General features: G+C 41.4%; 1 protein-coding gene across 12 annotated transcripts in view; it reads left to right on the forward strand.

The window, feature by feature from the left end:
* SEC11A (SEC11 homolog A, signal peptidase complex subunit) overlaps nt 1–15,923 on the forward strand; it is a 78,192-nt gene that overhangs the window by 41,945 nt on the left and 20,324 nt on the right. For 8 of the 12 annotated variants that reach the window (XM_063652892.1, XM_063652887.1, XM_063652893.1 and 5 more), the window contains one exon: nt 15,423–15,532. In XM_063652892.1, coding sequence (XP_063508962.1) covers nt 15,423–15,532 — 110 coding nt within the window. Of the gene's footprint in view, nt 1–11,596; nt 11,720–15,422; nt 15,533–15,923 lie in introns of all 12 variants that reach the window. The other 4 variants (XM_063652885.1, XM_063652883.1, XM_063652884.1 and 1 more) reach the window with 1 other exon arrangement.

The raw sequence follows: 15,923 nt of genomic DNA on the forward strand, positions 1-15,923 counted from the left end.
GGATTCCACATCCAGCTGCTGGAGTGAGACTGCAAAGGAGAGCAGATGGGAAGATCCGTGGGAGACCATTGACTGTCGATCTAGTCTCTGAGTCAGCCAGAAGAGCTGAATTCTGCTAGCCCCTCAGTGTCTGTCTTACCATCTCTAACTATAGTGACCTTCTGCATAATTGCAGCTACTGCACTTTCACCTTCCAAATCTTGGGCAGATTTCTTTTTGGCCAACTCTAACCCAGAACCATACAGGGAAGGGGATTTGGGGAAACCTACTTCTAGCTTAACCAAGTTGATAAAGTACAAAACTGTTAGATTCTACCCTTTGTCAACTTGGCATCTATACACACCTGTTTTTATCATATTAGCTTTCGAATAAAGATAAAACAAAAGTTATGTTTCTGTTATAACTATCCTTCGTTTCTGTAATTGGTCACATGATCATAGCTGTTTTCTTTCTCTGCTCTCAGCAAGAACCTAAATTGGTCATAATTTCTTGCCTGATGGGGTGACCTACCCTTCTTTATTGAAGGGTTGTCATAAGAAGTCCTACCTGAATTGGGTTGTTGAAGTTTTCACTGACTTTTAGATGGGAGTACTGAGAGGTCCCAGAGATCCTCTATATTCCAGTTACATTTGCTTCCCTCATGGTGTAGTAGCAACCCTATTTCTCTCTGATGGTCAGGATCAATCACCCTAGCCAATTATAACCCTGCTGCATTTTGGTTCTCTAGAATGAGGAGCCAGAAGTGACCAAGTAGCAGTCTTAACATTCAGTTTAATGGAACCATTATGTCCCCTGATGGATGGATTAAAACCTTTGTGAATTAAAACCTTTAAATCGGGCCAGGTACAGTGGCTCACGCCTGTAATCCTAGTACTTTGGGAGGCTGAGGCGGGTGGATCACCTGAGGTCAGGAGTTCGAGACCAGCCTAGCCAACAAGGTGAAACCCTGTCTCCACTAAAAATAAAAAAAACTTTTGGACATTGTGTCGGGCACCTGTATTCCCAGCTACTCAGTAGAGGCAGGAGAATTGCATGAACCCAGGAAGCAGAGGTTGCAGTGAGCTGAGATTGTGCCACTGCACTCCAGCCTGGGTGACAAGAGCGAGACTCCATCTCAAAATAAATAAATAAATAAAACCTTTAAATCAGCAGATTTAAAAGTTGTAAGGATGGGAAGCATAATTTTTTTTTTTTTTGACAGAATCTCCCTCGCTTGCCCAGGCTGGGGTGCAGTGGTGCGATCTCGGCCCACTGCAACTTCTGCCTCCTGGGTTCAAGCAATTCTCCTGCCTCAGTCTCCTGAGTAGCTGGGACTACAGGTGCACACCACCACGCCTGGCTAATTTTTGTATTTTTAGTAGAGACGGGATTTCACCATGTTGACCAGGCTAGTCTCGAACTCATGACCTCAGGTAATCCACCTGCCTCAGCCTCCCAAAGTGCTGGGATTACAGGTGTGAGCCACTGCGCCTGGTCTGGAAGCAGAAATTTCGCTACCAGATCATTAGGGGTAATAATGAGAGGAGTCACATCCATTCATATCCTTTAATTCCTGGACTAGTGAATCCTAGCTATAGAAAAAACAGCACCAAATGTTGGTTGTCAGTTCAGATCATATACAACATACTGGAGGACATTAGACATTACCCCAGCCCCACAAAGTGTTGCCACCTAGTTGGTGCCATAACTGCATTCTGAAAAGGCCATTTCTGTCACGCAGAAGACAGTAACTGTAGCAGTAATTGAATAGGGAAAAATTAATATAAGTAACTGTTAACTACTAAAAGATGCTAAACTACTAAAAGGGATAAAAGAGGACTCTTGGCTGGGCTCAGTGGCTCATGCCTATAATCCCAGCACTTTGGGAAGCCTGGACAGGAGGATCACTTGAGACCAGGAGTTCAAGACCAGCCTGGGCAATATAGTGAGACCCCATCTCTACAAGAAATTAAAATATTAGCCAGGTGTGGTGGTACTCACCTGTAGTCCTAGCTACTCGGTAGGCTGAGGTGGGAGAATCACTTGAGCCCAGAAGTTTGAGCCTGCAGTGAGCTATGATCATGCTGCTGTACTCCAGCCTGGGCAATAGAATGAGACCCTTTCTCTTTAAAAAGAAAAAAAAAAAAAAAGACTCCAGAAGTAGCATATGCAGAAAACAGCTACTATCCTCCAGGATGAGGAGGAGTGAACAAAGAAAGAACTAAGAAAGCACTTTACCCCAAACCCCTCCCAAGCCTGAGATTCAGACCTTTTGGTGAGGGTTTGGCTGCCACAGGAACATGCAACCTATCATGGCAATACCATTTGCCAGAGTACTGACCTGGAGCTGGTTTATAGTCGTGAATTACTGGAAGGTTAAGAAATTTGGCAGAGAGTGAGTGTAGGCTGGAGTCAACCTTGATGGTCCCTGAGGTGAGCAGTACCAGGCTTCCAACACACAGACCCACTGGGTACCAGGTGGAATAAAATCATGATGAAACCAGGAGGGGAAGCCCTCTGTTGCTTTGCAGTGGCCTTTCAATACCCTTTATTAATTAAACCTAACATTAAGCTAGCTGGTGGAGGATTTGTGTTTATAGGATTCAGCTTGAGTAACACAAGGAAGGAGGGTGGATTTGGATTTGAGAGACAATAAATCGAAAACTGGCCTACTATTCTGTTATTTCAGGCCAGCTACTTCAAGGTGATGAGGGACATAGTAAGACTAGTGAATTCCATGACTGCTTGCCCACTGCTGTGTTTTAGTTGCTATAAAATAAGGCCCCCCGGTCAGAAGCAATGTTGTATGGGATACCACAATGAGGAATAAGGCATTCTGTAAGATCATGGATGGTGCTTTTTGACAGAAATACTAAGGACAAGGAAGACCAATCTATATCCAGAGTCTAGTTAGTCTAGCAAGAAGAAATTGCTGTTCCTTTCATGATTGAAATAATCCAGTATGATCAGCGTGCCATCAGGATTGGTGGCAGTGTTGGTTTTTTGCGGTTGGCAGGCTAGTCATTCAGTGTTGGCTAGAACCTAATAGGTCTTGGTGAGTGGAAGTCCATGTTGCTAACCTTTATCTTGGCTGCTGCAGCCACTTGGGTCATGAGTCCATTGGCTAAGACAGGTGGCTGGGGAAATAGGTTGACTGACATCCACAGAAGAAGTCATTTTTGTTCACCTGATTATTAAGAGCTTCTGCTGAGGTAATTCTGTGATGAGCATTTATATGGCACACAATTATCTTCATATTCTATATACATATTTGGAGTGCTCCATCCACATATCTCTTCCTCAGACTTCTTGTCTCAACTTTCCAGTGATGTCCCTTCCAAGTCGCTGTCCATCCAGCCAAACTGCTAGTCATTTTTGAATCAATGTAAATCTACATCTGTAGTCATCTCTCCATCCAGGCAAAATGAACAACTGCTGAATCGCTTGAAGCTGCCCATTGGGAGGATTTCTCTTCCTTACAATCCTTCATGATCAACCCTGCATGAGATTGTAATGCTATAGCTGTCTGCTTTCAGTTAGTGCTAGAGGGTTTATGTTGAACCATCACAAATCAGGCCTAAAGTCTTCCTTAGTCAGCTGTCACAGGGAGTTCCTCATGAGGCAGTAAATGCAAGATGAGAGAGGAAGCAGGGTAGCATCGTTAGGAGCCATGGGTATCTGAGTCACTTGCTCATATTTACTTGTGTCTTCAGGACATGCTTGAGCCCAGTCTTCTGTATACCACTTACACTTAATGATGGAGTACTTACTGCTATGCATGCCCTATTTTATGGCTCGGTGGATCTGACAGTGTCCAGGCATCCAGTGCATGTCAGGGAGTTCAGGTCACATGGTAACTTGGCCCATGGTCAAGTTTTTAGTCTCTACAAGAACTCAGTAGCAAACTAAAAGCTGTTACTCAAGAGGAGAATAATTCTCCAAAGGACAGTATAGCTTTGTCCCCAATCCCAAAGGTCTTGGCTGTCATTTACTTATAAAGGACTGCCGAAGGCTCCATATAGCATCCCTATCCATTACAGACACACCAGTCATCATGAAATCTTCTGAGTCATGTGGGTACTACTGTAATCCCAGGTACTAGTACAACTTTCAAAGCTTGGACCTGTTGTGGAACCTTACTTAAAACTGGCTTAAAATTGGTTTACTAGATAAATAGAGTAAGTTGGGGAGTATTCACTTTTCTGCAATTTTCTGGAAGAGTTCGTGTGTAGAATTGTTAGAATTGTTTTCCTTAAATGTCTGGTAGAATTTGCCAGTGAATACCATCTGAGCCTGGAGTTTTCTTTGTGGGAAGATTTTAAATCCATAAATTCAAATTATGTGTGGGTCTATTCAGGTTGTCTATTTCTTCTTGAGTGAATTTTGGTAGTTGGTATCAAGGAATTGATTTACTTCATCAAAGTTGTCTAATATGTAAAGTTGTGTAATATATTGGTATAAATATGTTTATAAACTGGGCACTGTTGCTTGTGTCTGTAATCTCAGCTGCTCAGGAGGCTGAGGCACGAGGATTGTTGAGCCCAGGAGTTTGAAACCAGCCTGGGCAACATAGCAAGACCTCATCTCTAAAATTTTTTTTTTTTTTTTTTTGTGAGACGGAGTTTCGCTCTTGCTGCCCAGGCTGGAGTGCAGTGGTGCATGCGATCTTGGCTCACTGTTGCAGTGAGCCTCCTGGGTTCAAGTGATTCTCCTGCCTCAGCCTCCCGAGTAGCTGGGATTACAGGTGCCCGCCACCAAGCCCAGCTAATTTTTGTATTTTTAGTAGAGATGGGGTTTCACCATGTTGGCCAGGCTGGTCTCAAACTCCTGATCTCAGGCGATCCGCCTACCTCGGCCTCCCAAAGTGCTGGGATTACAGGTGTGAGCCACTGCACCCAGCCAAAAATTTTTGAAAAAATTAGCCGGGTTATTAGTTGCATAAATGTTTAGAATTTTTACATCCTCATGATGAACTTACCTCCCTATTATTGTTATTACTATTATTATTGTTATTGAGACAGAGTCTCACTGTGTCTCCAGGCTGGAGTGCAGTGGCACGATCTCAGCTCACTGCCACCTCCACCTCTCGGGTTCAAGCGATTCTCCTGCCTCAGCCTCCCAAGTAGCTGGGACTACAGCCGCACGCCACCACGCCCAGCTAATTTTTGTATTTTTAGTGAAGATGGGGTTTCACCATGTTGGCCAGGATGGTCTTTGACCTCTTGACCTCATGATCCGCCCACCTCGGCCTCCCAATGTGCTGGGATTACAGGCTTGAGCCACTGTGCCCGGCCAAAATCTACTTTGTATGATATTAATGCAATCACTCCAGCTTGCTTTTTTTTTTCTTCAATTTTCTTTTGATTAATGTAAGCATGATATGTGTTTTTCTCTTTTTTTCTTTCACAATATTTGTGTCTTTATATTTAAAGTGCATTTTTTGTAGGCAGCATATAATTGAACATTGTTTTATTTATCCAAGTGGACAATATTTAACTTCTAAGTATAGTATTTAGATCATTTACATTTTTTTTTTCTTGAAACGGAGTCTTGCTTTGTTGCCCAGGCTGGAGTGCAGTGGCATGATCTTAATAAGTATAAAATATAAGTATCTATTATGCCTGTAATCCTAGCTACTTGGGAGGCTGAGGCAGGAGAATTGCTTGAACCCAGGAGGTGGAGGTTGCAGTGAGCTGGGATCACACCATTGCACTCCACCCTAGGCAACAAGAGCAAAACTCCATCTCAAAAAAAAATTATTATTATTATTATTATTGTTATTGAGATGGAGTCTTGCTATGTTGCCCAGGCTGGTCTCAAACTCATAGGCTCAAGTGATCCTCCCACTACAGCCTCTTGCTGAGTAGCTGGGACTACAAGTGCATGCCACCACGCCTGGCTCAGTCTTTTTTTTTTTTTTTTTTCCTATTTGCTTTTTCATTTGAGATAATTTCTATTGTTATGACTTCAAGTTTGCTAAACTTTTCTTCTGAGGTGCCTAGTCAGCTGTTATTTTCACCTGTCTGGTGTTTATTTCAGACATTGTTATTTTTTGTCTCTAGAAGTTTGATTTAGGTCTTGGATTTTTTTTTTTTTTTTTTTTTTTTTTTTTGAGATGGAGTTTCGCTGTTGTTGCCCAGGTAGGAGTACATGCAATGGCGTGATCTCGGCTTACTGCAACCTTCCGCCAACCTCTGTTCAAGTGACTCTCCTACCTCAGCCTCCCGAGTAGCTGGGATTACAGGCATGCGCCACCACGCCCCGCTAATTTTGTATTTTTAGTAGAGACAGAGTTTCTCCATGTTGGTCAGGCTGGTCTCAAATTCCCAACCTCAGGCTATCTGCCTGCCTCGGCTTCCCAAAGTGCTGGGATGACAGGTGTGAGCCACCGCACCTGGCCTCTGGATATTTTTTCTATCATCCACATCTCTACTTAATGCTAACTTTTCCTCTACCTTTTTTTTTTTTTTTTTTAATTGAGACGGAGTCTTGCTCTGTCACCCAGGCTTGAATGCAATGGTGTGATTTCGGCTCACTGCAACCTCCACCTCCTGGGTTCAAACAGTTCTCCTGCCTCAGCCTCCTGATTAGCTAGGACTACAGGCATGCGCCACCACGCCCGGCTAATTTTTGTATTTTTAGTAGAGATGGGGTTTTACCATGTTGGCCAGGCCAGTCTAGAACTCCTGATCATGTGATCTGCCTGCCTCAGCCTCCTAAAGTGCTGGGATTACAGGCATAAGCCACCTCGCCCAGCAAATATCCCTTTCTACTAATCCTATAATTTCTGCCATTTCTGGGTCTGTTTCTGTTTATTGATTTTTCTCATTATAGGTCATATTTTCTTGCCTCTTTGCATGTCTGGTGGTTTTCTATTGGTTGCCAGACTTTGTGAATTTTACCTTTTTGGGTGCTGGATATTTTTGTATTTGCATAAATATTCTTGAGCTTTATTCTGGGTTATAGGCAAGTTAGTTGGAAACAGTTTGGTCTTCTCAAGCTCTTGTGAAGCTTTGTTAGATGGATCCAGAGCAGCCTTTAGTCTATGGCCAGTTTTGCACTACAAGTGAATAATACCTTTCTGAGTACTCTAATCCAAAGCCGCGTGAAGATTTCCACTCTGTCTGGTGGAAACGAACTATTCTTACGCCATGAGAGCTGTGAGAATTGTTCCATCTGCTGCTTTTAGATGGTTGTTTTTCCATCCTCAGGAGTCCCCTCACATGCATGCACTGATCATTGCTTTTGCCTCCCTGAACTCCCAGTTCTTTTGTGTGTGTGTGTGTCTTTGTTTTTTTCTTTTTCCGTGGAGAACGGGGATCTTGCTATATTGCCCAGGCAGGTCTTGAACTCCTGGGCTCAAGCTATCCTCCTGCCTTTGCCTCCCTAAGAGGTGGGATTACAGGCGTGAGCCACTGTGCCTGGCTGAACTCCCCAGTTCTTTATCCTCAAGTCAGGGAGACTGCTAGGCTCTGTCTGCATTTCTCCTTTGCCCTGTGATCTGGAAATTCTCCAATCTATAAGTTGAGGCAGTTGTAGGTCTCACCTTCTTTGTTTCCCCTTTCTAAGTAATCACAGTCCTTACTACCTGAACAAAGTCATGTATCCAATGTCTGAAAACCCTTGTTTCATATATTTTGTCCAGCATTTTAGTTATTTCAGGCAAGAAGGTAAATTTGGTCTCTTTAACTCATTTTGGCTAGAACAGCATATTTTGTTTTTTTTGTTTCCTGGTTTTATTTTTTTTTGGAGACAAGAGTCTTGCTCTGTTACCCAGGCTGGAGTGCAGTGGTGTGATCTCAGCTCACTGCAGCCTCTGCCTCCCAGGTTCAAGTCATCCTCCCACCTCAGCCTCCCGAGCAGCTGGGACCACAGGCACGTGCCACCATGCCTGGCTAAATTTTGTATTTTTGGTAGAGACGGAGTTTCGCCATGTTGGCCAGGCTGGTCTCAAACTCCTGGCCTCAAGTGATCTGCCCTCCTTGGCCTCGCAAAGTGCTGGGAGTATAGGCATGAGCCACCACTCCTGGCCAGGACAGCATATTTTGGAAATTCACCTATGTTGCATGTGTCAATAGTTAATTCCTTTGTATTCCTGAGTAGTAGTCCATTTTATGGAAATACTATGATTTATGTACAGGTTGAGTATCCGTTATCTGAAATGCTTGGGGCCAGAAGTATTTTGGACTGTTTTTTTTATTTTGGAATACTTCTATTTGCATTTTACCGGTTGAACATCCCAAATCTGAAATATCCAAAATCCAAAATGTTCCAGTGAGCCTGAATTCATCTGTTGATGGGCATTTGAGTTATTTCCAGTTTGAGGCTATTATGAGGGAAGCTGCTGTACATGTGTTTGTAAATGTTAAGTATGTTTTCACTTGTCAGATTTTAAAAGATTTAACAGATTTTTAAATTGAAAGTTGTTTTAATGATGGTATGCTTATTTAGACTATTAGGGATTTAAAAAATTATCATTTAAGATTCATTCCAGGACTTGCATGAATTTTATTGGGTCACAATAATAGTGTCCATTTGAAGATATTTCAATTTTTTCAGCACCGTCAATTTCACTTCTAGCTGCTATCAGTATATCTTCTGTAATACCTAGCTTCTAATTTCTCCTTTCGTGAGTTAGAAAGCAGGAGAATTGTGATTATGGATTAATGAGTCCCTTAATTTGAGGCCTTAAGATAAATGGAATTTAAGACTTAGGCCAACTGCTATTTTGTAGCTCTAAGACACATTTTTGCTTCTGATTTCTATGAACATATCTTATATGTTGAACTTCAAATATCTCTTACAAGAATAGGAAGCACAATGGTGTATTTGATCATTGTGATCAGTAAATACACAGGATGTAGCTTCTAGATTGTAGCCCATTAAATTATAGTATTTAAAATTATTATCAACTTTTATCTTGCTGAATTTTCTGTTAGGTTTTTTCTTAATTTCTTATTATATATTACTTAGAGTGGATTATAAATTGTCTTGTGGCTTATTCTAGTCACAGGAGTTTGGGGGAAGGCTCTACACAATACTTCCTAAAAAGAGAAAAAAGAATAGTAAACACAAATCCCTATATCACAGCTGCTGAGAGATATTATATAGAACTTTGATATCATTCTTTTCTAGTTTCACCTTGAGCATTGAAGAAATATTGTTCTGGTCATTTCTTAGAAAAAAATAATAAGGCTATTCAATTCTGTGGTTATTATTCTACATATGTTGCAATGTCTTTATTAATAGTTAGCTTGATGTGGTCAGATGATGTGAGGTTAGGTAGCTGCCACCTTATTTCTGCCAATACAGAAAGAGGCAACACTTTTTTTCCGATTATATACATTCCTAAGCATTCAGACATAGTGATAAAGAAAGTAGGGGCTAGGGAGGCAATATGTTTGACTTTTGAGTAAAGACTCTTGGCTGGAAAAGAGGGGTAAAAAGAAAGGGAGAAGAGTATGACGCTTTTCAAACTTTTGCTCAGATAGAATGTTTTTTTAGCAAATAGTGTGCTTCTGTCTAGGTTTTGGCTTGCAGATTGACTTAGCAGTATACAAATAGGTACCTTTTAAGGAACATACCAGTTATACATAATCAGGAACTTTTAACCTCTTTCTCTAATAAAAATGAGGAAGATGATCTTGATGATTAGCTACATTTCACCATAATAATTCCATAATAAAAGTATTATATGTCTGAGAAAAAGGAGAAGGATAATTATGGCTGGGATAGTGACCTCCTTGCAAGGACATAGGAAATTATATATTTTAACTTGTTCATTTTTATTTTATTATTATTTTTTGAGACAAGATCTCACACTGTTGCCCACGCTAGAATGCAGTGGTGCTGTCACAGCTCACTACAGCCTCAACCTCCTGGGCTCCAGCAATCCTTCTACCTCAGCTTCTTAAGTAGTTGGGACTACAGGTGTGTGCCACCACACTCAGCTAATTAATTTTTATTTTTTTTTAAGAGACAGGGTCTTGCTATGTTGCCTTGCCTGGCACTTTTTTTTTTTTCTTAATTTTTAAATTTTATTATTATTTTTTTAGAGATAGGGATCTCACTCTGTTGCCCAGGCTGAACTCGAACTCCTGGGCTCAAGCAGTCCTCCCACCTTAACCTCCCAAAGTGCTGGGATTATGGGCATAAGCCATTGCACCCGGTGGGCATTTTTCTTTTAAATAGCAGTTATCTCATTAAATGTCTTATTAGGTAACTTCTGTCAACTCTATAACTGAGCCCTTTTGAAAATGGAAATTTTTTTTCCTCAACAAAATAGACGTGAACTGCGGGGTTTTTTGTTTTGTTTTTTTTTTTAGTTTTTATTTACTTCAGTGTGAATTTTTGTTTTGCTGCCAAAATCTTAATGTGTTTGATATTGGGATATTGCCATAAACCCTGCTAAGAGTATATGTAACATAGGGTACATGCAAGTATTAACCTTTTCAAAATCACACCCATTCTGAATCCTGAAACACATCCGATCCCCAAGGATTTTGAGTAAGGGATTGTGGAGCTATATACATTGTAGAATCCTACAACCCCTTCCTCAGAAGTTCTGAATTAGGGCCCAGAATCTATTGTCCTAACCAGTACTGTAGGTGATATTTTTAGTGCAGAAAGTTGGAAAATTGAGTCTTAACTGAATTCCTCACTGTTTATCTTCTGGTTGACATAATTGTGTCTTAGAAGCTGGTTTTCCTACTTCTATCATCTCCCACTCCACTTCTTCAATTCAGCCTTCAGAATAAAAAGACCCATTTTGTCTTTTAAAAAGCCACCATCTTGAAAACGTAGAATTTAGGAGGCCAGAGTTCTAATAGTGCTACTCTGCCAGCCAGTAGATAAGCAGCCATGAGCATGTCGCTTAGCTTCTCTGTGCCTCAGTTTCCTTACCTGTAAATGTGTCAAAGTAGGTTTCAGATTACCCATGTGCTCACATCACTCCATTACTGAAAGAACAGCAAATATTTCTAAGTGTCTCTGAGAAAATGTTCATATTTCCTTTTGTGGAAATTGATTAATTACATTGATTGAGTACACTGTGCTTCATTGGAATGCTAGAAAAATAGTGTTCTGGCCATTAGCATGGACTTAAAAAAATAAACCGAAACAGTTTAGTTTTGAACAGGTGATACTTGCATATAGTAAAAACTGTAAAAACGTGAAGTATGTATATCAGAAAATATTTTTCTTCCACCTTGACTCCTGGTTCCTCTTCCCCAGTTTCTTGTCTGTCTTTTCAGAGATTAACTGTGCATTTATAAGAATATGAAACTTGATCGCTTCTCGGCCTTTTGGCTAAGATCAAGTGTGAAGAATATTAAACTTGAAACGTTTTTAAAAAGTATGCAGGAAAAACAGGTTAATTGTAGGGAGAAAATAGAAAATGGTACAAGAGAGCTGGATTCCTCATCACAATTGTATTTATTTTTTGAGACACAGTCTTGCTCTGGCACCTGGGCTAGAATGCAGTGGGGTAATCATAGCTCACTGCAGCCTCTGCCTCCTGGGTTCAAGTGATTCTCCTGCCTCAGCCTCCAAGGAGCTGGGACTGCAGGCATGCACCATCACACCCAGCTAATTTTTCTTTTTTTTTTTTTTTTTTGAGACGGAGTTTCACCCTTGTTGCCCAGGCTGGAGTGCAATGGTGCGATCTTGGCCCACTGCAACCTCCGCCTCCCAGGTTCAAGCAATTCTTCCACCTCAGCCTCCCGAGTATCTGGGATTACAGGTATGTGCCACCAAGCCCAGCTAATTTTGTATTTTTAGTAGAGACGGGGGTTTCTTCATGTTGGTCAGGCTAGTCTCAAACTCCCAACCTCAGGTGATCTGCTCTCCTTGGCCTCCCAAAGTGTTGGGATTACATGCGTGAGCCACCGAGCCCCGCCTCTGGATCATCCACATCTCTATTTAATGTGCTAAGTTTCCCCCTACCTTCTTTTTTTTCTTTTTTTTTTTTTTTTTTTTTTAGACAGAGTCTTGCTCTGTCTCCCAGGCTGGAATGCAATGGTGCGATCTTGGCTCACTGCAACCACTACCTCCCAGGTTCAAGCAATTCTCCTACCTCAGCCTCCCGAGTAGCTGGGATTACAGGCATGCGCCACCGTGCCTGGCTAATTTTTGTATTATTAGTAGAGATGGGGTTTCACCATGTTGGCCAGGCTGGTCTTGAACTCCTGACCTCGTGATCTGCCTGCCTCGGCCTCTCAAAGTGCTGGGATTACAGGTGTGAGCCACTACACTCGGCCTTTTTTTGTATTTTTTTTTTTTTTTTTGTAGAGATAAAGGTCTTGCTTTCTGGTCTCGAACTCCTAGGCTCAAGTGATCCTCCCACCTCAGCCTCCCAAAGTGTTGGGATTACAGGCATGAGTCTCTGTGCCTAGCCCCTCATTGTACATTTTGAACATGATGCATTAACACCCTAGTATGAAAGTAAACAGTTTTTAGAATGGTTGGGGTAAACACCAGAATGAATAGCTAGAAGAGATGAAAATGGTTGATGTAGGTGGCCTGCCATGGCTAGGATATTGCTTTTTTTACATATTCTTGTATGTATGTGTGTATAATGTTTTGATAAAAATAACAATTGATTTAAAAAGGGAAGAAGTAGAAAATGTAGATGATCAAAATGAAATAAAGAATTGCCTAGTATTACACCCCCAAATATAACAACATTTATTTTATTTTCTTCCCCCCCTTTTTTTTTTTTTTTTTTTGAGAGAGTCTTGCTCAGTTGCCCAGGCTGGAGTGCAGTGGTGCGATCTCAGCTTACTGCAACCCCCGCCTCCTGGGTTCAAGCGATTCTTGTGCTTCAGGCTGGGATTACAGGCATGTCCCACCACACCTAGCTAATTTTTGTGTTTTTAGTAGAGATGGGGTTTTGCCATGTTGGCCAGGCTGGTCTCCTACTTCTGGCCTCAAGTGATCTGCCCACCTCAGCCTCCCAAATTGCTGGGATTACAGACGTGAGCCACTGCACCTGGCTTCTTCCATTTTTTCTATGCATTTTTTGGAATTTTTCAGAAAAATTGAAAAAACAGTACAAGAACACCTGTAATCTGTCACACAGATCCAACAATTATTAGCATTTTTGCCATATTTGTTCTATGTATACTTATGTGTATGTGCATATATAGAATTTTTTTTTGCTGAATCACTTGAAAATGAGTTGCAGATACGACAATTCACCCCTAACTACAACTACTAGCTAACTACTACTAATATGCATCTCCTGTGATAAGGACAGTATTCTACGTAACCACAACACCATTATCACATAATTTAAGAAAATTAGAGGCTGGGTACAGTGGCTCACATCTGTCATCCCAGCACTTGGGGAGGTCAAGGCGGGTGGATTGCTTGAGGCCAGGAGTTTGAGACCAGTCTGGCCAGCATGGTGAAACCCCGTCTCTACTAAAAATACAAAAATTGGCCGGGCATGATGATGCATGCCCATTGTAATCCCAGCTACTTGGGAGGCTATGGCACGAGAATCACTTGAACTTGGGAGGCAGAGGTTGCAGTGAGCTGAGATCATGTCACTGCACTCCAGCCTGTGTGATAGAGCAAGACCCTGTCTCAAAAAAAAAAAAGAAGAGAAAAAAAGAGAAAAAAGAAAATTAACATGAATTTCCTAGTGTCGTTTAATATTCAAATCATATTTTGAGTTTCCCCAGTTCACCCCAAAATATCTTTTATAGTTTGGGTTTTTTCTTATGCTCTTTTTTTTGAACCAAGATCCAGCCAAAGTTTGTGCATTATTAGAACTGAATGAGAAGAAAAAAACAACAAAGAAACCAAAGTTTATGCGTTACATTTGGTTGTTATATCTCTTTAGTCCTTTTTAATCTAGAACAGTCTTCCACCTTTTTTTCCATGACATTGAATGACATTGGATTTTTGAAGAGACTAGGACAGTTGTGTAGAATGTCCACAAGCAAATCTTAACAAAAGTGACCAGGCACAGTGGCTCACACCTGTAATCCCAGCCCTTTGGGAGGCTGAAGTAGGCGGATTGCTTGAGCCCAGGAGTTCAAGATCAGTCTGGGCAATATGGCGAAACCTCGTCCCTACAAAACATACAAAAATTACCACGTCTGGCTACTTGGGAGGCTGAGGTGGGAGGATTGCTTGAGCCCAGGAGTTGGAGGCTGCGGTAAGCTGTGATTGCGCCACTGCACTCCAGCCTGGGCAACAGAGTAAGACCTTTTGAAACTTGTTTTTTCACTTTATATTACTAATATTTTGTTAGATCCACAGTTTCAGTCCTGTGTTTAAGTTTCTTCATAGTTGGACCTTAATATGCTTTTTCAGATTTCTCCCAGTACTTTCCAGTACCAGCTTTTTCCTTGAACTATTTGCCTTGGTGTCTAGTCATCCTCTCTATACTTTTTTCAGCCTTGGCCCAAAATAGTTAGCTCACATTGTTTGTCTTATCTGATTTTGTAATATTTTTTGCCTTTTTCCACATGTTCTGAATTTTCTTTATTTGAAATTGAAATGCCTTCTGGTGTTTTATCTGTTTATTCAAGTCACAGAATTTTAGAATTTGTTGGAGTACTGGAAATTTAGTAAGAAGGCTGACCTTCAAGTATTGACTATGTGACTGATAAGCTATAAGAGTTGGTGAAGTCTCCTCTTTTTGAGACAGTTTCCTTAACTGTAAAATGAGAAGGTACAGTTAAATGTCATTGACTATTCCCATGATTATCAAGGGATAAGTATGGTAGAAAAGTAATAGAGGGCCGGGTGTGGTGACTCATGCCTGTAATCCCAGCACTTTAGGAGGCGGAGGTGGGCAGATCATTTGAGGTCAAGAGTTTGAGACCAGCCTGATCAACATGGTGAAACCCAGTTTCTACTAAAAATTCAAAAGATTAGCTGGGTGTGGTGGCGCATGCCTGTAGTCCCAGCGACTCGGGAGGCTGAGGCAGGAGAATTTCTTGAACCCAAGAGACGGAGGTTGCAGTGAGCTGAGATGGCACCACTGTACTCCAGCCTGGGTGACTGAGCGAGAGCGAGGCTCCATCTCAAAAAAAAAAAAAAAAAAAAAAAAGAGAAAAAGTAATAGAGGAGTTCAGAAGCAGAGACAGATTACTGTTGGCTGGTAAGTAGCATGAGTGTGATTAAATTTAAGCTGAATGATTATGGAGCCCAAATGAAATAACTTGTGTGAAGTGTTCTTAAAATAATATGGTGTTATATAAATGTAACTGATGTTTTACCAAACAAAATGGAGCAGGGTGCTTTGAGTGAAAGAAGGGGGGCCTGTTTTGATGTGCTGATGGCATAATTATTATAATATATTAAAGAATGTCTCAGAACTGTAGTTGTCCTAATAGTACTGCTTGAAACTTTCAAATTGTTACTGCTTTCCATTGCTTTCCGAAGTGGGGATTGTGGTGGATCTGATCTCTTCTCTTTTGTTCTTGCAGCTCTATTATCAAGTCCTAAATTTTGGAATGATTGTCTCATCGGCACTAATGATCTGGAAGGGGTTAATGGTAATCACTGGAAGTGAAAGTCCGATTGTAGTGGTGCTCAGGTAACAGTTTTTCCTTTCAAGGCATGGAATTGCATGGCATTACTTGGGAGAAAAATTGAGATATGAAATAACTGGCATATCGTTCTCTTAGAAACTACTGTTTTGCAGAAAAGGGCCTGAAAGAAAATTAGCCACTACTTCTCAATTGTAAGAAATTCTCAGGCTGGGCGCAGTGGCTTATGCCTGTAATCCCAGCAATTTGGGAGGCTGAGGCAGGCGGATCGCTTGAGCTCAGGAATTTGAGACTAGCTTGGGCAACGTGGTGAAACCCTGTCTCCACAAAAAATACAAAAATTGGTGTGGTGGCATGCACCTGTAGTCTCAGCTACTCGGGAGGCTGAGGTGGGAGGATCGCCTAAGCCCTAGAGGTTGAGGCCTGCAGTGAGTTGTG

The sequence above is a fragment of the Pongo pygmaeus genome, chromosome 16 (genome assembly GCF_028885625.2).
Source record: "Pongo pygmaeus isolate AG05252 chromosome 16, NHGRI_mPonPyg2-v2.0_pri, whole genome shotgun sequence".
Taxonomy (NCBI): domain Eukaryota; kingdom Metazoa; phylum Chordata; class Mammalia; order Primates; family Hominidae; genus Pongo; species Pongo pygmaeus.